General features: G+C 44.5%; 1 protein-coding gene across 5 annotated transcripts; it reads right to left on the reverse strand.

Annotated features, from left to right (window-relative positions):
* LOC108934408 (cytoplasmic FMR1-interacting protein 2) lies at positions 1-24,771 on the reverse strand. 5 transcript variants are annotated; one of them, XM_029251207.1, is made up of 30 exons: positions 24,491-24,771; positions 22,216-22,366; positions 20,723-20,812; positions 19,843-19,920; positions 19,267-19,368; positions 18,970-19,151; positions 18,647-18,743; positions 18,213-18,341; positions 17,978-18,082; positions 17,203-17,291; positions 16,841-17,078; positions 15,260-15,385; positions 14,512-14,678; positions 13,869-14,016; positions 13,627-13,780; positions 13,306-13,462; positions 13,109-13,205; positions 12,515-12,591; positions 12,237-12,345; positions 11,717-11,836; positions 11,319-11,518; positions 11,133-11,220; positions 10,781-10,924; positions 10,262-10,352; positions 9,633-9,763; positions 6,141-6,213; positions 5,571-5,665; positions 3,119-3,357; positions 2,825-2,972; positions 1-2,006 (listed from the first exon to the last, which is right to left on the reverse strand). In XM_029251207.1, exons 2-30 carry the CDS (start codon positions 22,330-22,332, stop codon positions 1,839-1,841), a joined length of 3,759 nt encoding a protein of 1,252 aa, XP_029107040.1. In that variant the 5' UTR covers positions 22,333-22,366; positions 24,491-24,771; the 3' UTR covers positions 1-1,838. The 5 variants fall into 5 exon arrangements, with proteins under 5 accessions (XP_029107040.1, XP_029107038.1, XP_029107041.1 ...); XM_029251205.1 differs by having other exon boundaries at positions 17,203-17,294; XM_029251208.1 differs by lacking the exons at positions 1-2,006; positions 2,825-2,972 and having other exon boundaries at positions 3,029-3,357; positions 6,141-6,214; positions 9,631-9,763; positions 17,203-17,294.
* Between the last annotated feature and the right edge of the window lie 488 nt (positions 24,772-25,259).

The raw sequence follows: 25,259 nt of genomic DNA on the forward strand, positions 1-25,259 counted from the left end.
TTCACGGTAACTCTTGATTTCCTTATTTAAATAACATGTTAATCATTTTTGTTGCTATAAATTATTTATTAACCAATACACTTCAGAGAACATCAAAAACAACTTTAGTCAAAAATAAAGAAGAGAAGCATTTTGTGCTCTTACAAAGCTAAACATCTAAAACAAAGCAGAGTGGATACACATTCTATAGACCAGATTTTCACAGCGGCATGCATTTTTAGACTACTTATAAAAAAGCATTTTGTTACTTCAAATAAAGCCTTGAAATAATTTACATGACCTTTTGAAACACTGTTGGAATAGAGATGTTTATGGTATATTATTTTTTACTAGAACCTGCAAGAAATAAATGAATTAATAAAATACACCTGCTGGACAGTAAAAACACATGATGTAAATAATGAATTTCAGTGATAAATTCTTTCCCAGGGCTTTTGGCACTAATTTTTTTTAAAATGATCAGAACATAACTTTTGGAAGAATGCTATATAAAAAAGTGAATTGTGTGTGTTTATGTATTTATATTTTATCTGTCACCATTAACACATTAAATGGTATAATTAATTTGAATGTGATTCAGTCACATTTCTATAGTAAAAACTAGAGATTTCATTTTAAGAAGCACAATTCCCAAATGTTGTAAGCATATGGGTCAGCCAAATTTAAAAGAAATCTACAAGCAAGGAGTAATTAATTGCTGTTGAAAAGGAGATGTGACCAAATGCCCTTTAATTATATTACTAATTGATGTTTAAATATGAATTATAACCCTTTCATTATCTCAATACATTTTGTAAGAGGCCATATCAGTTTATGACAGCTGTCATCATCCGTTAGAAAGCAAACGTAACGTACCAAATTCTCATGAAAGTTTAGATTTATGTTATGATGGTGTTAAAAAGGGCGGCGTTTAACACACGCATGAGGCTGTAATTTGTTGCACTGCGTGTGTAGTTTGATGCACATTACATGTAACTGGTTGAGTAGATAGTGGTTGGGTTCAATAAATATTTATAAATAAAATGGAACCATTACAAGACTGTAAACACCTTGAAAGAGGGGAAACCTGCTTTCTCACATTGTCACACCACTTTGTCGAACATCGAGTGCATTTATACATAATACACAAAACAAAAATACTACATGTAACTAATTTTGCATTGACAAAAGGTTGTTTTTTTTTCTTCTTTTTTTGGATTATCTTCCAGTTCCAGTTTGTACTTAACTGGTCTTTTGATCCACAAATCCGCAAATGAGTATATTTACAGGATGGAAACACTCACTACTCAATGGCACACATTTTACATCAGTACCGTATTAATTCCCAATGCTGTGGTCATGTAAATTTTGAAACAGACAGATGAGGAACTTCCGCGTTTCCTCCCAGCGCCTCCCACCTCCCCCCCGGCACCCAGGGCAGCGCAGATGCTGTAGAGGGGAACCGAGAGCCTCAGCGCACAGAGGACGGCTGTTGTTCTAAGGTACGAACATCCTTTCACACGAATCTGTCAGTCCAAAGGAATCTGGGCACGGCTTCAACGCAGGCTGCCACTTGGAAGCTGCTGAGAATTATTTTTAACGCCTGGATGGTCGAGGGATAATCGTTTGAGACTTGAAGAGGATTGCACAGCAGCGAAACGTTAAACTGGATCCCTGAAAGACCCCGGTTGCACAGCACAAAAAAAAAAAAAAAATTATTCAGAAGCATGAGATCATTCCAATTACACTGGATGCGGTGCATACTTAACCTCACACCCTGTTTTTACTATGCTGGGTTCATGAGCTGCACCTGTGGGAGGGAAGATTGACAGGGCGTTGGGTATCACACGAGGCTTTTCTCAACAGGTCGTGGCCAGGGACTGGTGGATGGGCGGCTGGAAACAGCGAATGTGTTCTACGGTGGAGCTGTCCGTTTCAACCGCCTTCATGTACTTGTTGAGTATGGCGAAAATCTCATTGTTCAGGATTTGATACTTTCTGATCCGGTCTGCCATTTTCTTCAAGGGCTGTGCGGGGGGGTGGAGGGGTGAAAAAAAAAAAATCTCACTTATTACCATATTTAATTAGTTTATTTTTTTCCCCCGCCTGTATGGCATACTTTTTTACATGTTTGCTTACTGCACAATACAGTATGTGAACAGCGGGGGGGGGGGGGGGGGAGTTCAAAAAAAGGTTATAGATTTTGATTGAAATCCTAGTTCTGGAAAACTGTCATGCTCTTTGAATTTGAGCAATTCTTGCTGGTCAAGTTGTTTCTCCACATGTGCATACACTTAAATGGAGCACAAAAACAGGTTTTGAACAAAGAAACTGCATATCAGAGATCCAGTGGCCCTCCCTACACAATATGTCACACATGGACTCACTCTTGTTCTCTGAGATGTACGTCACACTGGAGAAAAGCATCTTCTACGTGTACATGTCCTCATGAACTGAGATAATTACTCTATGAGATGATTCACATTTAGTGATTTACGGGACAGCTGGTGCTGCCTTTGGATCCCAATGTTGCAGGTTCGATTCCCACTTCTGGCTGTAATACCCTTGAGCAAGGTACTTACCCTAAATTGCTCCAGTAAAATTACCCAGCTGTATAAATGAGTAAACAACTTTAACCTTAACACTGTAAGTTACTTTGGAGAAAAGAGTCTGCTATGTGAATAAATTTAATATAAATGTAGTGTTCGTGGGGGGGGTTAAGGGTGAAAAATACTGAGCCCTAAAAAATGTTTGTTGACAAACACAGCATGTCAAGTAAAGCTCTAGAGAGAAAGGTGTTTGGATTCTATCGCAAGAACGATGAGCCAGCAAAGGTCATACTTACCACATTCTTAATGATCTCATCCTTGCCATCCTGTCTTTGCACTTTCAGCAGATGGTAGCAAAAGTCAAAGAGGTCAAAGCGGCGTTGCTGACCGAGCAGAATGACGATGGCGCAGCCGGCCCAGTTCAGCCCGTCTCCGAAGCACTGCCTGCCAGCGCACAGAGGTGGTGCGCACAAACAGCAACGTTACACTATAAACACGCACGCACACGGAGCGGGGGAGTGTGACCGCAATGCTTCACGCGTCCTGCCGTCACAGGTGACGTGCGGTGCGGCGGCACAGCAGGTACTCACTCTGCGGTGAACTCATTGGTGCCCACCGGAATGCAGTAGACAAACTGCATGGCGCTCCACAGCCGGTGGAACTCCATGCACTCGTCCACGTGCATGACGCCGTTGGTGGGCGGCGGCCCGCGCCACACCGGGTCCTGCAGGTAGCTGCGGATGCGCGTCAGGATCACCTCGAACATGGACAGGCCGCAGCAGAGGCGCTCCTTGGTCAGCAGGTCCCCCTCGCGGGCGATGGAGATTTGCTGGAGCGCAGACACGGCGACACGTTCAAGCTCCGCACTCTAGAGCTGCTGTAGCAGCCTTTAGCAGGGTACTTGCGCTCGTTTTGTCCATTAAGCATCGCCAGATACACTAGACCGGGATTTATACCCATAGCCAGTGATATAAGAGGTAGCGTAGGTACACGACTGGTGGCGTAGTGGCTAATGCTGCTGCCTTTGGACCCAAAGGTTGTGGGTTTGAATCCCTCTCCTGCTATAATACCCTTGAGAAAGGTACCTACCCTGAATTACCCTGCGGTTAAAAAATGGGTAAACAATTTAAAAGTACCTTAACATTATAAGTGGCATCAGATAAATGGCAGAAATATTGTAAGTCTCCAGATAAATGTTTGAAGAAATCTATTACTGGAGTAAATATGTGTGTAAAACTGTTTCTAACACAGCCATGACACATTATTGCCCGTTCAGAGCAAAGCTGTCAGAAGAGAACAGAGCTAATTTACCACTGCGGACCATCGCTATGGTAAAGCCAGGTAAAAGGGTAAAAGGGCAAAAGGAAACGGGTAAATGTGGGAAAGAGGCACAAACCAGAAGTGTCCCACAGAAAAACACATCGTCGGTGCTTTTATAGGATGGAACACTAGTAAGACATATTCGTTTGCCCGATTCAACAGCTGAGTGTTTAGATTTAAGGCAGAAAATGTGTAAAGAATAATGATGTTAAATGCATTAGAAAAATTAATTTAATCAAGTTTATATAGTTATCTAGTTTGTTTTATTTGGTAAAAGTAATAATTAACATTATTAGTGCAGCTAAATCAATTGATGTACTTTGCACCAAAATATAGATTTTCGCAACTATGCAACATTTAGTAACCAAAGCATAAGACGGTAGCTTTACAGTAAGGCTACGTTTATGAGCTGAAAATAAACCAGAGGTGTCTCGTTACAGTAGGGCACAGTGGCGCACTGGGTTTGGCGGGTCCTGCTCTCTGTGGGGTCTGGGGTTCGAGTCCTGCGACAGACCGGCGTCCCGTCCCGGGTGCGTCCCCTCCTCGTCCAGCCTTACGCCCCGTGTTGCCAGGTTAGGCTCCGGATCGCCGCGACCCCATTTGGGATGTGCGGTTTCGGCCAGTGTACGTGTCATTACATTTTTGCTGCCACAATGCGCTATTATGAGGGAGAAAGCATTCCTTTCTTCTACTGCCACAAGTGCTGCACCTGCAGTCCATTGAAACTATATCTATATGTATCCTAATGTGTGCGTTTTTTGTATCAGGAACATATCTCTTTACAATATAAATACACAAATGAAGGCTCATCATGTGTCTTTTTTTTTTTTCTTTTTCGCCAACTGTCTGGAATTTATGGCTGAAAAAGCAGAATGTCTATGTTTTCATTAATCGGTCCAATGCAACCCTTAGTGACGATTACACATGGGTTAAACTACAGTAAAGATACCGCATTCAAAATCTGACGACTCTCCAGATGTGTAAATTATGAACTCAAATCTGAATGTGTCTTGACATGCGAAAGAGTCCTGGCTCAGCTGTCGGTTCCAACGTGGACCAAACAATCAAAGTTTCCTCCTCTAATTATTATTATTTTTTTTTTTTCATAGTTGCATCAAAAAAAGTTTATCATAAATGAGGAATACTCACTCTGGCTAGTTGTTAACACGTGTAACTTTCCGTGATATTAAAAATGTCTATTTTTAATAGACCTTATAAAAATCTATTTATTTATAAGGCTGCATAATTAAGCTGCAGGCAGAATAGTGTTTAAAAACCATAACCTTACAGCCATGGAGGGACACGATTGTCTTGTTCTTCAGAAATGTAACATGCAGCCCGGCTAAGCAGAGCAAGAAATAACTGCAGAGCTCTTCCCTGAACATTACCCAGCAATAATTTAACAAGAACATTAGATCCTTAACTGTTATATCTAGTCAAGCCAGTTCTTCCTCTGTGTAAATATATATTCTTTTGCAGTAGCCAAATGTAAGCAGTGGCTCTGTGTACTCTGGTTTCGCTATGTTCGGAGGAACAGGTTTTTCCACTGTACCGCGCGCGGGGGGTGTTCCGGCTGTTTCCGACCCGGAGGACTCAAAGTGTGTTCGTCACACACACTAATTGCAGCGCAGTTTTCTCAGGAGCTGGGCTTACAGCAGGAAAAAGATACTCAGCCCTGAGAAGGAAGCAGGAATAAAGAGCAAAGAAAGAGGTTCGTCTCACCTGCGGCGTCCCTAACCTTTCTATCAGAGGAACCAGGTGAAGTGGGGCATATTTTGCCTCGAGCCTTTTCATCCTTACATCGAGACGTTCCCCCTCTATACAAGAGAAATCAAAATGAACATATGCAGCACTTCATTTTAATACTTACATATAGGTATAGTAGGCAGCTGGTAGCATAGTGGTAAGTGCTCTCGTCTTGGGATCCCCCCAAGGTCGCAGGTTCGAATCCTATTTCTAGCTGTAGTACCCTTGAGTAAGAGACTTACCCAAAATTGCTCCAGTAAAACTACCCAGCTGCATAAATGAGTAAATAATTTTAAGTCGCTTTGGAGAAAAGCATCAGCTAAATGAATGAATGCAATACTCACAGTTATTCAATTAGTAAGTAAAATAATAAAAATTAATACAGAGAAAATATGATTATAAAGAAAACAAATCCTCAGTGGAATTAGCCTTTAAATAAACCCAGCAGTATAAATGAATAAATTATTTCAAGTTGCTTTGGATAAGAGTGTCAGCTAAGTGAATAAATGTACATATATAGCAAATACACCGAAAGGGAACAGCTACCTTTAATGTAAACTCTCGGGAGAATGTTTTGGAAAGGAGCCGCGTGAAGCAAATCACACACTTCTTCCTGCGACTGGGTTAAAGAAAAGTCTTAGACAATATGAACTTATCGCTGTACGCAGCATATCATGGAAAGACAATAGACTATGGAAGAGAAAAATTTTAAAAGAAAAAGAAAAAAACATACACACATTCTATGAAACATTCTTCAAGATGCAGCTGTGAAATGGCAAAACAACGTATGACAAAGGAGAAGGTGAAGAGCAGTGAACTGGTGCACCGACATCAAGTTGGTCCTTGTGTAGAGCCAGAACACACACGTATGACACGGATGCCGTAAGTCCCAACTACGCTGGCCTGTTGCCACAGAGGTCACACCCCAACACTGATCTGTCCTTTATTTCAGCCCGTGTTTGCAGAGCATGCCTAGATACAGTGACACACAACACACAGAGACACACACACACACACACACACACAAAAAACAAACAAAAAAAATCTTCCGTCGACAAAATAAAAGGCACGATTTTCCAACAAGGCACACAAAAGCAGACACGGGAGGGATGCAGAAGCCGAGCCTTAACGCAAGCTAAAGGCAGTCGACACACAATAAAAAAAAAAAAAATTTTTACTTCAAGTTAGAAAGACAGTTTTACTGCATTCAAGCTCTTTATGGATTTATAGAATTCAGTTTTTTTTTTTTTAACATTTATTCATTTTAGGCTTTTATCCAAAGCCAGTTACCATGTTAAACTACTTACAATTATTTACGTAGTTAAAGAGCTGGGTAGTTTTTACTGGAATAAGTAGGTGAGATTCAAACCCGCAACTTCTGGATCCAAAAGTAGCTGCTCTAACCATTATGATACCAGCTGCCTTGGGGTTCATATTTAGCCCTCTTCTGTCAGTCAGACTTCCTTTTTGTGATTATTTCTTTCTTACGAGTATAGGTGGTCCCCGATTTACGATGGGGTTACGTTCAGCGAAACCAATGGTAAGTCGAAAATGCATTCAATACACCTAATACACACCTCTGCTTGACAGACTGGGAGATGCGGATCGATGCTGCTGCCCAGCATCTCGCGAGAGTATCGTACCGCACATCGCTTGCCCGGGAAAGAAAACGGGGTTTTAAAAAAAAAAATAAAAAAATAAAAATTCGAAATACGGTTTGTACTGAATGTCTATTTCCAGCTCACCATTGTAAAGTCGAAAAATTGTGAGTCGAACCATCATAAATAGGGGACCACCTCGATCTTGGTGATTAACAAATTAAACGTAGCCAATTAACGAAAACTGCGACTAGCTACTGTCCTTAATCTACTCGCTAATTGAACGTGCTGTAGAATGCTTTGGTCCCTTTTTTACGAGTCCATCGAATATTTATGAATATTATTAATAAATACAAAATAGATCATACATTGCTATAGTCAGCATACCATGTTATTCACGAATTTTAGATTTTCATATACAACATTTTCAGTTAGAGCGTATTTCCAAAGCCACTGGGTTGTGACTTTTGCAGTCATCTTTTCAATTAGTAATTCCAAACAAGATGCTTGCAAATTTTAATGCTGATTATTATGGATAAAACATTAAAGTCCTCGAATTTCTAAAACATATGGACTAACTTATCTAACGGCAATAAATAATACGTCCCGAATGCAAAGAAATCTGGAAGGCGCTGCGTTACATCACGTTGCAACAAGGTTACGAGCTGTTCCACGTAACAGTGTTTAATGCTTTACGACAAAATGTTTTAGCTACGCAGTTTGACGGCGCATTTGAGATACACCTATAAATGTGTTTATCATATCAATAATGGTAAAATCTTGCTACTGTACTTGGGGATTTCTTTGACACACGTTGTCCAGCGCACATACAGACAGAAAAGGAAACATGCATATGGTCAGCCAGTCCACAAAACACACAGAAGTTACAAAAAGAGAGAAGTAAATGAAGAACCACAGAGAACTACGTATAAATGCAAAAGATAAAAAGAAATGTTTCAGCACAACACAGAATAAGACAAGACAGATATACCGCTGCTTGCCATGGAAGCCAAGGATTAGTTTCATCAAGGAACAGAAAGAAGAAAAAAACCAACACATTCAAAAAGCTGTTCATCATTCTGGTTTTGAAGCTTTTTTTTTTTTTTTTTTTTTTTATTTATTTCATGCCGATATTCAAGGATGGTTCTGAAAAGATACCGATTGGGTTTCAAGTCCAATTATTAAAAAATGGGAAGTTCTGCCTGGTTTCCTGCAGCAGAACTACAAAAATGACAATTTGGTCTCCTTTATGAACACTTTGCTTCCATGGCAGTTAAAAATGCAACGAAAGCAGGTGCTCCAACAAGAACTGAACCCCGTGTGCTCGGATAGTCGTCTTTTTTCTCTTTATCATCATGGAAATGACTAATCTCTTACCACCTGTAGTAGTTGCCAGCATGTAATGAGAAAGAGGTTGTGTTTCAGGAAGAATTCATGTCTTTATTGCCAGCCTATCACACACAGCCACAGATCCAGTGTAGGGCGTGCGCGCACGCACACACACACACACACACACACACACACCCCACCACAACTGGATTAAACTTGCCTTTTCAAGAGAAGCCTTGTGCGTTAAAGATATTTTAAAAACTTGGATCCATTATCTCAGAGCAAAATATTCAACCCTTCTCATTTTCCCCAAATAATTATTCCTTTATTTGCATTAAGATGGAACAGTTTTACCGTCACATTTGCATTGCAAGAAATCTGCATTTATGGTTCAAGCTGTCATAACTTCTGTAGGAGCGATGGAATAATTTGTAAATATTTCAACCTTTCCCTTTATGAATAAGCAGCTAGAATTAATATCAGCTAGAATTATTATTAATTAATAACTGCACCCAATTACCTAGACAAAGTTTAACTTCGTCACGAGAAAGGCTGATTTCATCAGCTTGCATTGAGAACGTAGTTTTCAGTTTGCTTTCGGATGACAGCCGCTGTTGCAGGACAAACCGCTACTCTTTACATTTGACGGCTGATATAATGTTGACCGAGAAATGTCCCGGACTCTGACGGACGCGACAGCCTACCGGACAGCTCCTTATACCGACTTCCGACGGTGTCGCCAAACACCGAAAATGCGCGTAGACGCTCGCGCGACGAAACGGACACGCTGGCTCCGAGTTCAGCACATGACGTCGAGCAGAGGTCCCCTATGTCCCCCAGGTCATAGTCACAGCTGGTCCACGTGCAGGTTTCCGTTCTACCAAAGCACCTACGCATGCAATCGGACGGGTCTACCGAGTCAAACCTACGCAGATCAAGTTGAGAGCGAAGCGGCGGAAGCAGCACACAGAGCCAGGGTTAGTTGCGGACCCACAGACACAACGCGCGGCCCGGACGCGGGAAGGCTGAAGGACGAGACCCTGCACGGGACCGGGGGACTAGGCGCAAGGTCTCGCGGGGGGGTTTCGAGGGTCCCGGCGCTCTTTCTTACCAGGGCTTGCTCAATGAGCAGGCAGAAGAGGATGGCGTTGCCGACCTCCCTCAGGCTCTGAAAGACATCCGTCTTCAACTCGGCGTATTCGATGATGTCCTTCAGCTGGTGGTGGAAGAACTCCAGGATGCCTGTGAAGTCACGTATTCGTACATTCTTCATTTGAAGGATAATTCCACTGGGGATTCGTTGTTTTGTTTATAATCATATGTTAAATTCTCTATTCATTTTTCTTACTCTGTAATAGAATAACTGAGTATTGCATTTATGAATTTAGCTGATGCTTTTCTCGAATGCGACTTGGAATTCGTTACCCATTTATACAGCTGGGGAATTTTACTGGAGCAATTTTTAGAGTAAATACCTTGCTCAAGGGTACTAGAGCCAGGGTGGGATTCAAATCTGCAGCCTTTTGGTCTAAAGGCAGCAGTTGTAACCACTACGCTCCCAGCTGTCCTTACTGCCTTACATGCCATATTGCAGAATAGTACTCATGGCTGTATTCTCCAAAAAAAAGGCACAAAATTAAACAGAAGGGTTCTCTCACCCGGACCGATTTACGCAGCATAGCTCAACCGTCCTGCACAAGATGGGAAGCTCAGCAGAGGACACCGTGACTCACATCTTACCTGGAGATCCGTACTCGTGCCTTGGCAGCCGACAGATCTTCGGCATGACCTCAATCAGGGTCTTCACATACTGCAGAATGGTGCCCTGAAGCTGGAGACGTTACAAGAGGACAAGTTACAGAACGATAACTTGTAACATAAACCGGCCCCCGACGCAGCAATTTTTCAGCGCTGGTTTCGAGGGCAATAAGGAAACCAAAGTAAATCATACTGGAATACAACCACGTGTAATCATTTCAAGAGCTCGGCACCCGCTTTCGTGCGGACTCCACCTTTTGGATACACGTATTTAAGGCATTGAAAGACAACATGTAACAAGAAAAATATCACCTTAAAAATGCTCAAACCTGATGTTCAAAGTATGCAGAGTGGACAACATGATATTTAATGTTCTGTTCACTTTTTGTCTGGATCGGACAAGGCGAAAGACACAGTGGTGTTTGTGCTGAAAGAAGGACAGAAACCAAATTTTTTTTGAAAAAAAAGTCCCCCCCACAAAGATACATAAGCATAACATACCAAGCTTTTAACAATCTTGAGCAGCTCCTCCATTACTACGGCAATACCCTGGTAGCCTAGGAGACGACAAATGGTCTTGAAGTGGGGCGGCCCCACAAAGTTCCGGTAGGAGCTGTAGATGTGGGAGTAGGCGATGTTCAGCGGCTGTGAAAGTAGATGACACATAATTCGCAAACGCGATGCCAAGTTGCCCGAGATAACAAATATATAGGAATCGTGACGGACCGCTGGGAAGAAAAAGACGTGGGGTGAAAGAAAAGGTCAGTTTTCGACTAAAAAAAAAAAAAAAAAGTACAGACATGTTCAAACTGAAAACACGGAAGCGGGAACCTTGTGATGTCACCGTACTCACCTTGGATCCATACAAGTAGTACGGCTGGACGTTGGCTGGTTTGTCCCTCTGGGGCTCCTGGGTGAAGGGAATCGCCGTGCGCACGAATCTGAAAGAGCAGCTTCATCAGTGCTCATCCTACATACCTTAGGGGCATCTCTACACCGAGACCCCGCGCACAGACATACCCCGCGAGAGCCCACTGACCGATTGGTGGATCCGTTGTAGCAGTAGTTTGGCAAAAAGTCAAAGTTCAGCTCCCAAAAAACGTGCAGGGTGATGCGGCCGTAGGGAGCCGAGACGTTGTGGTTGGCCTCCCGGAACATGGCGTCAAAGCTGTCCAGGGTCATGTGCTTTGACAGCAACCGGTGCGTCAGCCGATTCACTTCTATCAGCCATTCCAACTCCTGCAGAAGACGGACGGAGGACGGGAGCGAGAGAGACAGAGAGAGAGGGGATTTAGATGGAAGGATTTCCCAATTTCAAATGAGCTGTGCTCTAACAGTTTGGTAAACATCTCGACCAATCTTTTCTTTTTTTAAGGTTTCTGAGAAACCTGGGACATTATGTCTTTCTCCCATCGCTCTTCTCATAGTGTTCCTCACCACAATGGACGTGAGGTCCTCGCTCTCAAAACGACTAATGGCCTGGTCCAGGGACTTGTACATGGCAGCCGAGATTCTCTGAGTGATGAGGCGGTTCAGGTCAATGGAACGTCCCAGGAGCTGCATGCGAACAGAGGCACGTGGCTGGGTTTCCTCCAGGTGCTCTGGTTTCCCCCCACAGTAGAAAGACATGCTGTCCAGCTGCGTGAACGTATGTGTGTGACAGACAAAGTGTGTTTCACTGCTATATGGATGAGTGACCCATTGTAAGTAGTGTATCTAGTGTAAGTCACTGCGGTGAATAAGGTGTGTGGGCTGATGACACTAAATAGAGTTCATTGGAAGTCGCTCTGGAGAAAAGTGTCCGCTAAATGAATCGATGTAAAAGTTGGGAGTGGCTGGCAGCTGGCGCAGAGTCACACACACTGGTCCAAGCACAGAGTTCGCAAAAGATCAGCTCCCGGTACACGGAGGAAACACTAACGGAGAGGCCACTGGGAAGAAAAGAAAAAGCACGTACCTGGACATGCCTCTGCTTCAGCAGTGTCTCGTAGCGGTTGGAGGGTGGATACGGGATGATCACGCCATCGTTTTTGCACTCGGCCCTAAAACGTTTGTCCAGTAGGACACTGGTGGAGAAAGGCACACTGCTAGTAAGTCCCCAGTCGCCTGTCACAACAAACGTTTTAACGCGAAGAATAATTACCAGTAACGCATTTACAAATTCTATTGGAGCTTAACAGCATTAAAGTCAAAATAGTCTGGAAAGACCCGAATCTAGGAATGATCACCGCTTACCTTCCAGCCATTGCTTTGTAATAAGCAAATATTTGATCTGATAACTTGTAGACAAATTGGTCGAAACAGAGATTAACCTGAAATGAAACCAGCGAACAGCACGAGAGTGAAAGTTCACGTAAGACCGAGGGGGGGCTGAATGCAGCGTGTGTGAGCTTCATTACACGGTGTCAGCAAATTTTTCAAAGTTGTTAGTTATGTCAACTGTTGCATGCTGTGATTAGTTAAAGTTTACTGGTTACAAAAATAGCACTAGTTCTTCTAGAGTGTCACTTTCAGTTTGGTACTTTGCAGCCATTGGAAGATTGTAGAAGGCACCAGAACATTCTAGAAAGTACCAAAACATTGTAGAAAGCATGAGATCATAAAAGTTACCGGAATATTCGGTGCCAAAATTCGACTCATTTCAAGAATGCGGGATATTTTTATAAAAACTGACATATAGTACAAACTAATGCCACAAGCGTGTTTAATCTATCAAAACGGAATGGAAAATTTAATAAAAAAAAAAAAATCATTTATAACACAATGCAACAATCAGAACAAGAACAATTCTCCGCAATAAATAAAAAATGAAAAGGAGAAAGATCTTACCTCTGCCTCAATTTCATCATACAGGAATTGCTTCTTGAACTTCGTTAAAGCGTAGTAGCCGCTGTCGTTATACAGGTCCAGCGGATACAAAACGTACCTGGGACAAAAGTGACAGGCGCTCGTTGCACGAGTTCTGTTGAGAAGAAGCGCGTCCGCATCGGGAACGCGCTCAACGTTCAGAAGGCGCGCGTTCTTACTCCATCATGGAGGGTTCCTTGGTCTCCAGGATGTGGTCGGTGAGGATCCACGGCATGGACATCTCGATGGGGAACTGGATCCGGCGTCCCATGGTGAGCTCCAGGAAAAACTCGCGGAACCACAGCTGGGACAGGTCGCAGCACTGCTGCAGCGTCTCTGCACCAACGCAGACGAGGGCACGTGCGCCCGTGCGATGAATTCTCTCTCACTCGCGCACACAATCTCCGCACCGATCTGGACTAACACGCATATTTCTTAAATATACCCCCGGATGAGAGAGAAGCGCAACCGATCGCAGGGCTCCTTCACGCCCCTCTTACCGCTGAAGTTGAGAAGGTGTGTGAAGAAGAAGGACTGCTTGTGGAAGTCCTCGATGGCCATGACGATGGGGCCGTCCAAGCAGCTGCGCAGCGTCTTCTTGGAGCCGCTCTTGTCGGCGATCAGAGACTCCAGCATGGTGCGCACCATGTACAGCTGATGGGGGTACGAGACCGGGGCGGTTAGGGGCCCAAGAGCCGCACGTTCACCGCGGGACGAACCGCGGGAGTCTCTACGCACTGACCTGCGTGCTGGAGGGTCCCACGGAGCGACGAGGTACTTTTATGTCAAAGCCACCCTTGGGGTCCTTCTCGCCTCGTAGACAGGGGTCGTTGGGTGGCTCCCTGCCCCCTTCCCAATCGCAAATTGTTTTCCGGATGGCCTGAAGAACACTGGGGGTGGGGGTTGACACTCCCAGTCACGCGAAATACAACACGTGGTGATACCAAAACAGCAGCAGTTATGCGATCACTTATTACTGACATCAGCAATCCCGTTTAAGAGATCATTACAGTATCGACACTGTGCGTGTGAACCATTTTAGTTCTTTTTCTTTATTTCTTCTTCTTTATTGAGGGGCAGCTGGTAGTGTAGTAGTTAGAGCCGCTTGCTGCTTTTGGATCCAAAGGTCACAGGTTTGAATCCCAGCTGTAGTACCCTCGAACACGGTACCTATCCTAAATTGCTCCCGTGAAATTACCCAGCTGTATAAACGGGGCAAATAATTGCAAGCATCTTGACATTGTAAATCACTTTGGAGAAAAGTGTCAGCTAAATGAATAAATGTCACTTTTTATGTCGTACCACCCGTACACACGCAAACAAGCTGCGCTTCCTCAGACTTAAAGCAAGCAGGTTCAGCCCAGCGTGCTGCTCGACAGCAGTACCTGATGAGGACGTTCTTCTTCTTGCGCACAGCCTGCCGCAGCGGTTCCCTCAGGGTTACCTGCGCAAAGTCCTGCAGCGCGGCGTAGATGGTGTTCCGGACCGCCTGGTTGAAAACGCTCTCCATGCGGCCCATGAGAACCTGCAGGCCCTTGATCATGGCGATGACCTGTAACGGAGAGCACGTGGGAATCGGGACTGGTTCGTTCAAAATCCTACACTTTACTCTGAATCGTGGTCTCAAAAAGCAAAATACATGCTCATGCAGGAAACAAAGAGGCTCACAGCACTGCGCTCTATGCACATCTTTCAAGGGTATATGGGCACATACATCAGTGGAACACACTCTGTCACTCGCACACTATGGGTGAACCTGAACAGCATGTCTTTGGAGTGTGGGAGGAAACCAGAGCACCCAGAGGAAACCCACGCAGACACGGGGAGAAAATGCAAACTCCACACAGACTGAACGGGGATCGAACCTACGTCCTCTCACACCACCCAGGTGCTGTAAGACAGCAGCGCTACTCGCTGTGCCACCCTTTAAGAGCATTAATAATAATTAGTATTATTATTATTATTATTAATAATACTATAACAAAAACAACAACAAGACTTTGCAGCTTCAGAATCAGATTAAATACACTAGAGCAGCATTCCTCCAGGTTGGACCAAATCTAAAACCAGTATCGAAACACCTCCAGAGAACCCACTAAGGCCAGCTGCCCCACCCAGGGTCCCAGCTCTCACCTCCACCAGGGCAAACTTCTCCTCGCTGGTGTAGTTGTAGCGAGTGGCTCGCTCGTACTCCTCGGCGGTGCCGGGACAGTCCTTGTTACAGAACTTGTCTGTCGGGTGGACCAGCTTCCAAGAGTACTGAGTCGCACAGGGTGACAGAAGGGGAAGACGACGTGAGGGAAGAGGAAGGCATCGCACTGGCCCAATTAAAACTTTTATCATTCACGCCGACTGGTTTATAATATCTGCAGTACAGATCTTTCATACGACCCGTTTTACTAGGGTTGTACACCTTTCCCGGCGGACAGCGTCGGACCGTGAGAACACTGTCAAAACATCCCTCTCCCACTCCCCACTCGCACAGGTGTTCCGTTTCCTCCGCGTTTCCTCTATTTAGGTCACCGAGAACATCCCCAAACACACTCGGCATGTCTCATACATACCGCATGGTGCTAGATAAGAAACGGATGGAGAGCTTCGGGTAACTTTTCCTGCTGGGTCTTAAAGATGCGCCACGGAAACATTTATACGGAATATTTGCAGGAGCGCTTAACTCGAACAGTGCGGCATATTTATATACGGTAACACCCCAACTTACCGCGAATTCAGATATAACGCGGTCGGTCACCGGACCCTTTTTTGCTCTTTCCATCATCCGCCACCAATTCACTGTGGGCATTCTAGATTTCGCTCGCGGCCGGCATCATGCTACGTTCAAGCAAGGAACACTCGATCGCTTTTTTAACAAATGAACTGTAAATGATGCTTGCTCGTACGCCACCGTAGTTAGCAGCGTTTACACATACAGGACAATTACTCTTGAATGTTTCCGTTATGAGGGGGTGCGGTGGCGCAGTGGGTTGGACCGCAGTCCTGCTCTCCGGTGGGTCTGGGGTTCGAGTCCCGTTGGGGGTGCCTTGCGGCGGACTGGCATCCCGTCCTGGGTGTGCCCCCTTCCCCCTCCGGCCTTACACCCTGTGTTACCGGGTAGGCTCCGGCTCCCCGTGACCCCGTATGGGATGAGCGGTTCTGAAAATGTGTGTGTGTTTCCGTTATCGAACTAACTGAGTAGAACGAGAGCGAAACGGATTTTTCTAACTTGCACGAACGTAAACGTGGTTTTCAGCCCAAAGTACTTTTTGTTGTTCCATTAAAAAGTTAATAAAGACTAACTTGTGTTTTAATTTCTACTGTAACAACAACAACCATTAATTTGAGGAATTCTTTAATGCAAAGGTAATATACTTGCCAGAAAGTAAACGTGCAAAAAATGGGTCAAATAGGGTGAAAATAGGGGTGTTTTGGGACGTTCGCTCAACATTAGGTCAGTTTGAACGCCGACTTCGTTGAACCCCGATTCGGCGCGACCCCCTTTTTTTCGCGATGACATTTTATGGACCCTAACGATCACATTATAAAGGGGTTTCGCCGCATTTAGTCTTGTGGCGCGTTCGTGAAAAGATTTTATGCCGCGGCCAAACGGCAGCCACAAGCGCGCCGACCGTCGGCGTTTCGCCGGGCGGCGCCCTCCGGATTTGCTCCTCCCTCCGAGGCGGAGGCGGGCCGCTCGCTCCGGAGCCCTCGGCTACGCACCACCTCCATGACGTGAGTGCTCCACTTGGACAGCAGCTGCAGGCCTCTGAGCGCCAAGTCGAAGAGCTCGCGGTACTCCTCGTCCGACTTCTGGCTGTCCAGGCCGGAGCCGGTGACCACCTCGCTGTTGCTGTAGCGGGCCAACTCCGAGATGAAGCGGATATGGTCGTCCCGGATCTGCACCATCTGCTCGCACAGGTTGTACTGGGGGCTGACGCTGCTCTGAGTGCAGGTCCACCTGGGAGCGGGTGACACGGACAGAGTGAGAAGAGAGACGTTGAGGAACGCCCCTCAAAGTCCTCCTTTTCCACGTATACAAAATGTAAAAGGAATAAAAAATAAAAAAAATCCCATGTATTTACTTGGACTTGTTCTCCTCGTAGTGGGCGCTGGTCTCGATGTAACGCGACAGTTCGATCTGCATGTCCCCAAACAGGGGTACGACCTGCAGCTGCTGGAAGATGCCAGAAAAAGCCGACGAGATTGAAACGGCAAAGACGAAAATACCGGTCGACTGACCGACTTTCGTGAACTTTTGCCTTGTCTTGAACAACAAAATTTTTCAAAAAAATATTAAAAAAAAGTCCCGTATTGGTTAAAAATTTAAATAATCGATAACACAATGTAACACATTTTATTATGTTCATTTCTTTTTGCATTTTCCATTCAGTTTTGTTAGATTAGTACAAACTAATGCCAAAAGAATGTTTATACATCAATTTTTAGAAAAATATTCCACATTCTTGAAATTAGTGAATTCTGGCAAATTTTGCCAGGTTCCAAGCACAAAATATTTCAGTAACTTTTAGGATATGATGTTTCTAAAATGTTTTGGTACTTTCTAGAGTTTTCTGGTGCCTTCAAGAACATTCCAGTGGCTGCAAGATGGATAAAACTGACACTCTTGAAGAACTAGTTTTATTGTAATCGGTAAACTTTAACTCATCATAACCAACATAAAAATAAACATAACTAAGAACTTTGACATATTTTGTTACATTGTACTATATAATTATGCATCATTAAGTACTATATAATATTAACTGTAATATACTATTAATTTAACCAGTATGATCATTAATGTCCCTGAAGACATTAACAAAGTATCATCGTATCCTAATTAAAGGCGAATCTAACCTTGAAGAACTTATCGATCTTGCTGAGGTTTATCCGCTTCTTGGCATCCAGTTTATATATGTTGCTGACATTCCCGTCCATCAGATAGAGGCCGAAGCCCATCACCTGAGACACACACACACACACACACACACACACACACACATATATATCATTGAGGGCTTCTCACATGTCATCCAGCCATCAGCAGCAGATGAGGTGATCACAAGATGAGGTGACTGGTTGGGTCGCTAACCTTCAGCAGCATGTGTTTCTCGCTGGGGGTGAGGTACATCTTATTCTCATAGTAGTCCACGCTGATGTTGATGATGTCCGCCAAAAGCTCCTCGTACCCTGGGATCACCTCCAGCTGCTGATGAAGACACTGGGGGAAGCAAGTAAAAAGGTTTGTTTGACACATGGAAGCGTAGTGGTTAAGGATGGCGATGATGGCCACCGTCCCAAGTCCGGGTCCTACTGCGTCACCAGAGAACCGCTTCTCTAGAAGTGCTCCGTTAAATTGTGACACATATGGATCCTAGATCAATGAGCTCCTTTCCCCACTTCTTGGCACCGGTCTCCAAGACACCGTAGACCCACCCTCAGGAGAAAGCGCTCTTAGCAACCACGAATTTGGTCAAATGCCGGACAGCCGAGCGCTCGCTAATGCGCTGTAAAGAGGTGACGCACCTGCGTGATCCTGTTGTGATTCGCCAGGAACATGGAGAGGTTCTGAGATTCCTGGATCGACTGCGGATCAGCCATCTTCCTCAGAAACTGAGCCGCCCTGCACGCGGAAAACAGTACGGGTCACGTAGGAAGTACAGATGCGGATTAATAATCGTTTTATCAAAGTGGTCCATAACTATCAAAGCAGCTACCAAAGAACCAATTCCATGACTACCAAATTCACAACTTATCTTTATCGTTTGATTGGACAGTATACTGAGGTTTCTCCTAACGCGGACGTTTGCTAAAACGTGTTTGGGATCGCATGTCGCGATGGCGTGTACCTCTTGTACGTGGAGTGGTCGTTCTTAACGCTGCACTTCATGTTCTTCAGCTCGTCCAGGACCGCGAACATATTGATGAACTTGCCGAGGGTGAGCAGATATGCCTCCGAAACGAAGTCCTTCCTGCGCTCAGCGTGGCACAAGCGCTTGACCTCGCTGCAGAAACGCTCAATGGCCTTCCGCTGTCAGGGAGCGTGCGATAAGGGTTCCGCAGCGTACGACAATACAACGGTAGCTCCCGATCACTAAGGTGTGGCTTCCTACCAAGTTCCGACTAAGAAAAGCTGCTGGCGTTACCTGAAAGTACATGAACTTCATGAGCTTGGTGACCTCAGGCTCCAACACCTCCACTGTCTTCTCGTATATCTCCACTCTGTTGGGCTGCTCGTTGCATTTTACCTACAAAGCGCAAGGGAGAGCCATAAATAAGAAGAAAATTAACAATATGTCTCATATTCATATACCTTACAATCATATCCATCTCAAATGTTTCTTTAATGAAGCCTGCTTTTCCTAAAACTATATTTTAATCAATGAAAAGATGTGTCGACCAAACTGTTCACTCATGCTTTACAAGTGTGTGCCTCTAGTTTTCCTTCTCCCAGTTATTACGGTTATGAACATCTAATACAAATGTTACTTCATTTATCTAATATAATGTTGGTTACTTTAAGTGCCAGGAACTACCCCTGAGCAAAGATCTGCTCAGGAAAATGTTCAGCTATTTAACTTTTTTAAAAAATTTCATTTTAATCTCTCGCAGATGAGAGTGTCACAAAATAGTACTTATAACGTGATGGAGGTGTGTGTGTGTGTGTGTGTGTGTGTGTGTGTGAGAGAGAGAGAGAGAAAGAAAAAAAAGAGGATGATTGCCTGAGGGATGGCTCTGGAACAGCTCCTCCAGGTGTACAGCATGACAGCATATTCATGTCCCTCTTCAAGCATCTCATTCTAGGAGGAAGGAGTAATAATCAGGGACTCTGAGATGATTGTAATCTGAGCCTCGGAGGGTGGGGGGGCTGCGCATTGTAATTTGTAGTGTACTTTTTAGAGCTGCTGCCTTTGTATCCAAAGGTTGCCGGTTCGACTCTCAACTGCTGCTACAATACTCTTGATCAAGGTTACTTACCCTAAATTGCTCCAGGAAAAATTACCCAGCTGTATAAATGGGAAATAACTGTAGGGACCTTAACACTAAGTCACTTTGGAGAAAAGCATCAGCTAAATGAATTAATGTAAACGCTGTTTCCCTTTGTACACTGGTACAATCTGTAAAGTTTGTCAGGCTCTGCCAAGTGAGAAAAAATAGAATTTTTTTTTTTTTTTTTAAAACAAGCGAGATTTAATCTATGAAGAAAAGAAGCTGTCTTCCACCTACAATATTAAAAAAAAAAAAAAAAAAAAAAAAAAAAAAAAAAAGAAAAACAAAATTAAATTTTGGATAAGTCAGGATCATCCTACAGTGTTTTCAAACGTCATGGACAAAATTAACTACACGGCCTTAATGCCCAATAAACTAAATTCCTGTGCTTGTGACCCTGCTCTCCGTGCATTAGCATTAACACATGAAAGCGGGAATCTGGAAAAGGACCAGAACCGAAAAAGTGTCGTTCTTTAACGGTCGACATCGACTCGCGCGGTAGCCTGACTTTTAGAGACCGGCGCCGCAAGCCGTTTGCCGCATGTTCTTTACTGCATCAGACGTCCGCCTTAGTCTTCCCCGCTGCCTCAACCGCAGCCTCGGTACACTCACCATGCTGGAGTGGACGGTGGCCTGCTCGATGTAGCGCGCGATGCCCGTAACGAACGCATTCCTGTCCTCGAAGTTGGTGTCAAAGTTGGCCTGCAAAGAGACACCCTCATTTGTGGCACTGCTAAAACAAAATAAATAAAGGACAACATTCTGGACTGCGGTCAGTGTCTGTCAGCGAATCGCTGGAATTATTTTCGATCCCAACGTAATAAAATTAGCTACTGAAGTCAGTCGTAAATAACCGATTTCGCTAAATTCTAAGCTAGTTGGCCTGGTTTTTTTAAGTTTTTCTTTTACAACAATCACTATGATGGACTGGCGTCCCACCCAGCGTGTACGTTGAGTAGCTGAGAGTCATATGTTGAAGGGACAGGCTCTGACTTGGACAAGGGATGAAAGGAAGTGGGAGAGCGGCTTTTAACAACCATAAGTATCACCAGCCTTCCTCACATCCACCGCCACTCAACTTTTATACATATTACAGGAGATGAACTTAGTGAACCACACACACAAACACACACACACTGACTGAAACTACTTGTCCCGAGAGGGGACGCGGCGAGCCAGAACCCAACCCGGCAACGCAGGGCGCACGGCTGGAGAGGGAGGGGATACACCAGCATGGGCTTAGTGAACCTCTTTAGAAAAATTTTTTTTTTTTTCCAATACAAATATGTGAATTATTACAGCATAGGTGTTAAAGATATGCCAGCTTAGACTAGCTGACTGGGTGGTTGCAATCGGGGTACTTGGCAGCGTATTGGTTTGAGCTGCTGCTCTTGGATCAGGAAGTCACACGAGTTTGAATCCCACCTACTGTCATAGTTCAAGTTTATGTTTATTGTCATATGTACAAGTACCACGTACAAGTATCTGTGAAATTCTCCCTGAATGCTTCTCCACGGACTACGGACAAAGACAGACAACAGAAATACTGCACAAACAAAACAATGACAATGACAGTGAGTAGTGCAACAGCAATAGCAATAAATAGTGGTAACCGTAATAACGGTAATGCCAGTTGACAGTCGGAGAACTCAAAACGTGAGAATGAGAATGCTTAAAGTGGAAGTGTAATTTACCAATGTGCTTGGGTGGAGCAGTCCAACTCTACTTACTAAAGGTGGCACACTGGTTAGTGTTGTATACTCTCAGCTGTTCCTGTACCTAGCTGTGTGGGTTCGAATAGACCTGAGCCACTTTGCAGAAGGCAGAGAAGAGAAAAGTGCCAGTGCGGGGTGACTATGTTATATTATAGTGCCCCTGAGCAACGTACTTACCTTAAAATTCCCCAGCAAAAGTTATCCAGCTACACAAACAGGTCGCTTAATATTGTGTGTTGGAGAAAAGTGGCAGCTAAACCAGTGAATATGGCAACGTGGTTATGAACTATAGACCTCTCAAGTTTATGGAAATACTGGGCAAATCAAAGATGGGAACAATTAGTTTGTTTTTAGTTCTGAGCCTTTGTCTTTGTCAGTTCTGGTCAGTACCTGGTACATGATGGAGGAGGGTGGGGGTTCGATGCATGGTTGCTGGTCTGGGAGCGGCAGCTCCTCCAGCAGGTCCACGTTGGACAGGGCATCTTCTAGTGTCACTTGGGTCGTCATGGCAGCGCGACTTCATACACAATACAACTTGCAACTGAAAACACAGAGAGCATGTGTCATTCCATCCAGCCTAACACATTCAAAAGCCAATTAAGCCATCGTTTCTGCTTTTGAGAAACACGCAAAGCACCAATATGCACGTCAAGACAAAACCATCTCCTGAGCCCCGGCGAACGGGTGAAGGTGGCAGCAATGGAACAGCCAGACCAATACTGAGAGGTCTTCAAACCCTGCGATGCACATGGTTTTTGCGAATCCCACCAAGAACAGCGTATAAGACACTGCAGATGACATGCTGTTGTCAATTTTCCTTCGAAAACCTTAAGCGGAGTAAAAATACTCTGTTCTGTATGGCATCTACATCTGTGTGACAGGTGAAAAGACAGAAAAGGCCACTTGACTTCTCAACAGCAGTACTTTACAGTAGATAGCGAAGGACACTTGAGAAAGGGTAAGAACACACTGAAAATAGAGGAAGAGAGAAGAGAACGGACACATTAGGACTGAACGCAGTTAATAAGGGTACCGTAGAGGAGCAATGAAACACCATTCTGTGAGTGAAATGGACACATCCTGACACTTTGTCCTCTTGATGTCCAATGTTAACAGATACTAAGACAGTCAGATAGTGCTTTGATGGAAGACACACACACTGTCTGAAACCGCTTGTCCCAAGCAGGGTTACAGCAACCAGAGTCTAACCCTGAAACACAGGACGCAAGAGTGGAGAGGACACACCCAAGACGGGACGCCAGTCCGTTGCAAAGCACCCCAAGCGGGACTCAAACCCCAGACCTGCCAGAGAGAAGGACCCGGTCAAACCCGCTGCGCCACTGCACCCCCCTCCCGATGTATTTATAAAAATGTTTATGTTCAAGTTGCAAAGAGAAATAAATGAGCCCATCATACTGAAACATGGTAAAAGGTTTGAGGACCCAGGACTGCTGGTTGTTGAGCTTTTTCCCATATTGCTGGGTAACCCTGCAAAAAAAAAAAAAAAAAACTGCTGTTTGCTGTTTCTTATCAAACTAAGGGTTCTTTGGAGAGGAATGGAGAGGAATGGAGAGACGCGCTATCTAGTCACACTTTTTTATGCCTAAGGAGAATTCGTAGATGCAAATGTTAAAAATCCAAATTATGCATTCTTCAGATAATCTCACAAAAAAAAAAACATTACATAACATTTGAAATGATGGAAAATATTCAAATTCCTCCTTTGTTCTTTTTTTTCCTGCAGACTAATATTATTATTAGTTTCTTAAAGCTCGGAGGAGATAAAAAAGGAAAACTGGAACACACTTGACTTCAGTAAGAACATGTAGCCTTCAGACACTCGATATCCAGCATATTATTCGCGTTCTGTATTTTTGGAAACACGTCGGGATTCAAGCAGGACGGGAATAAACGCAAAGAATCGGCGTCGTTTCTAACGAGATACGGAGTTTTGGAAAAACGGTCCGAAACCCAAAGTGCTCGTGTCGCGCGTGCAGTGACGAGGTGAGATTCGGGCAAAATTTGGGGCACGTGATTTCGGCAGTTCCCTCTTTAGGCGTAAATAAGGCTTTCATTCAAATAAAATGAAGATGCGACAAATTAAACAGGGATAGATAGATAGATTTACGGTATGAAATCGGTTAATTAAAATAATTTACAGAGATATGTGCAGTATGAATTATTAGAAAAAAAAACACGTTCTCTTGCAGTAATTTTTAAATCGCCACCGATCACACACACATCAATGCACCACACACACACACACACACACACACACACACACACACACACACCCCACCCCTAACACAACCAAGGAAGGCAGCTCTAGTAATAATGATATCATATCCCGACCAAATATGACAAAATCTGTCTCGCCAAAAATCGTTTCTCGTAAATTGTTATCAAGCAGCACCCGCATTGCAATCCGTCATTTTTTAAAAAAATTATTTATTTATTATTTATCGTAGCTGCCACAGACAAGACTGACTGAACGGAGATGATGATGCGGAGCAGAGCATCACATCAGCAAGACAGCATCCTCCTCCTCCAGCGCAGCGACCGACGACGGACGGAGCCGCACGCGCAGCATCATCATCATCATGTATAGTTATAATATAAATCATTATTTATTCGTGGCAGACGAGCGGCTCTTCTTTCTTAATACCTGCTGGTCCGCCCGGCTCCTAGTCCTACCGCAGCATCACCGACTCACACAGTCTGAGTCTCCGCGCCGCCACCGCCGGGCAGCGCGCCGAGAGAGGATGCTCTTCCTTCGGTCTTCCGCGTCCCGCCGAGCGTCCGAACGAGCGCCGCGCTCACCTACCGCGCAGAACGCAGCCAAAATGGCCACATAATTCCGTGTGAACGACCTCGACAGGCGCTACATGCATAATTTAGGGCTCCGCTGTGTCGCTGAAACGATGCTTCTCCCTCGACCGCAGCGCCCTGGTCTGATACGGAAAAGAACAAAAAAAAAAGAAAAAAAAAAAAAATGGCTGCAAGTGCGTCTCTTAAAGTGACCGCGACCCACAGCGAAGCGAAGCGGCGGTTCGTCCATCGCCGCCGGGACGCTGGAGCTGCTGAGCCACAGGCCTCTTCGGGCTGAGCAGCAGCTTTCGGCGCCTGACTCAACACTTGCCGGGTTTTTGCGCTGCAGAATTTACGCAGGGATGATCCACGATTCCATAGCCTAACGTCCCTATGTACCTTTGTCATTTCACAATAAAGCAGTTGCTCAAATTATGAAGAGTAATTTTGGGCTATAGTTTTATGGCATAACAAACAAAGGCTTTTCCTAAATTATGGATGGAGGAGTTGCTATTGATCCACTGCTCTTGTACACAAATGGATTTTATATCTGCATAATTCTTACCAGTGCTGCAACTCTATTGGCGATAGCATGATTCCATAATGGATACGTTTGCTTGTATAAA

The sequence above is a fragment of the Scleropages formosus genome, chromosome 4 (genome assembly GCF_900964775.1).
Source record: "Scleropages formosus chromosome 4, fSclFor1.1, whole genome shotgun sequence".
Taxonomy (NCBI): domain Eukaryota; kingdom Metazoa; phylum Chordata; class Actinopteri; order Osteoglossiformes; family Osteoglossidae; genus Scleropages; species Scleropages formosus.

What these genes read in the sequence shown, in the direction of transcription:
- LOC108934408 (XM_029251205.1), bottom strand. Translation starts at nt 22,332, where the DNA reads ATGACGACCCAAGTGACACTAGAAGATGCCCTGTCCAACGTGGACCTG. An exon ending in GACCACTCCACGTACAAGAG is followed by an intron (nt 18,744 to 18,969) that starts GTACACGCCATC and finishes TTCCGCGTGCAG; the next exon opens with GGCGGCTCAGTTTCTGAGGA. An exon ending in AGGACCTCACGTCCATTGTG is followed by an intron (nt 11,519 to 11,716) that starts GTGAGGAACACT and finishes CGTCTTCTGCAG; the next exon opens with GAGTTGGAATGGCTGATAGA.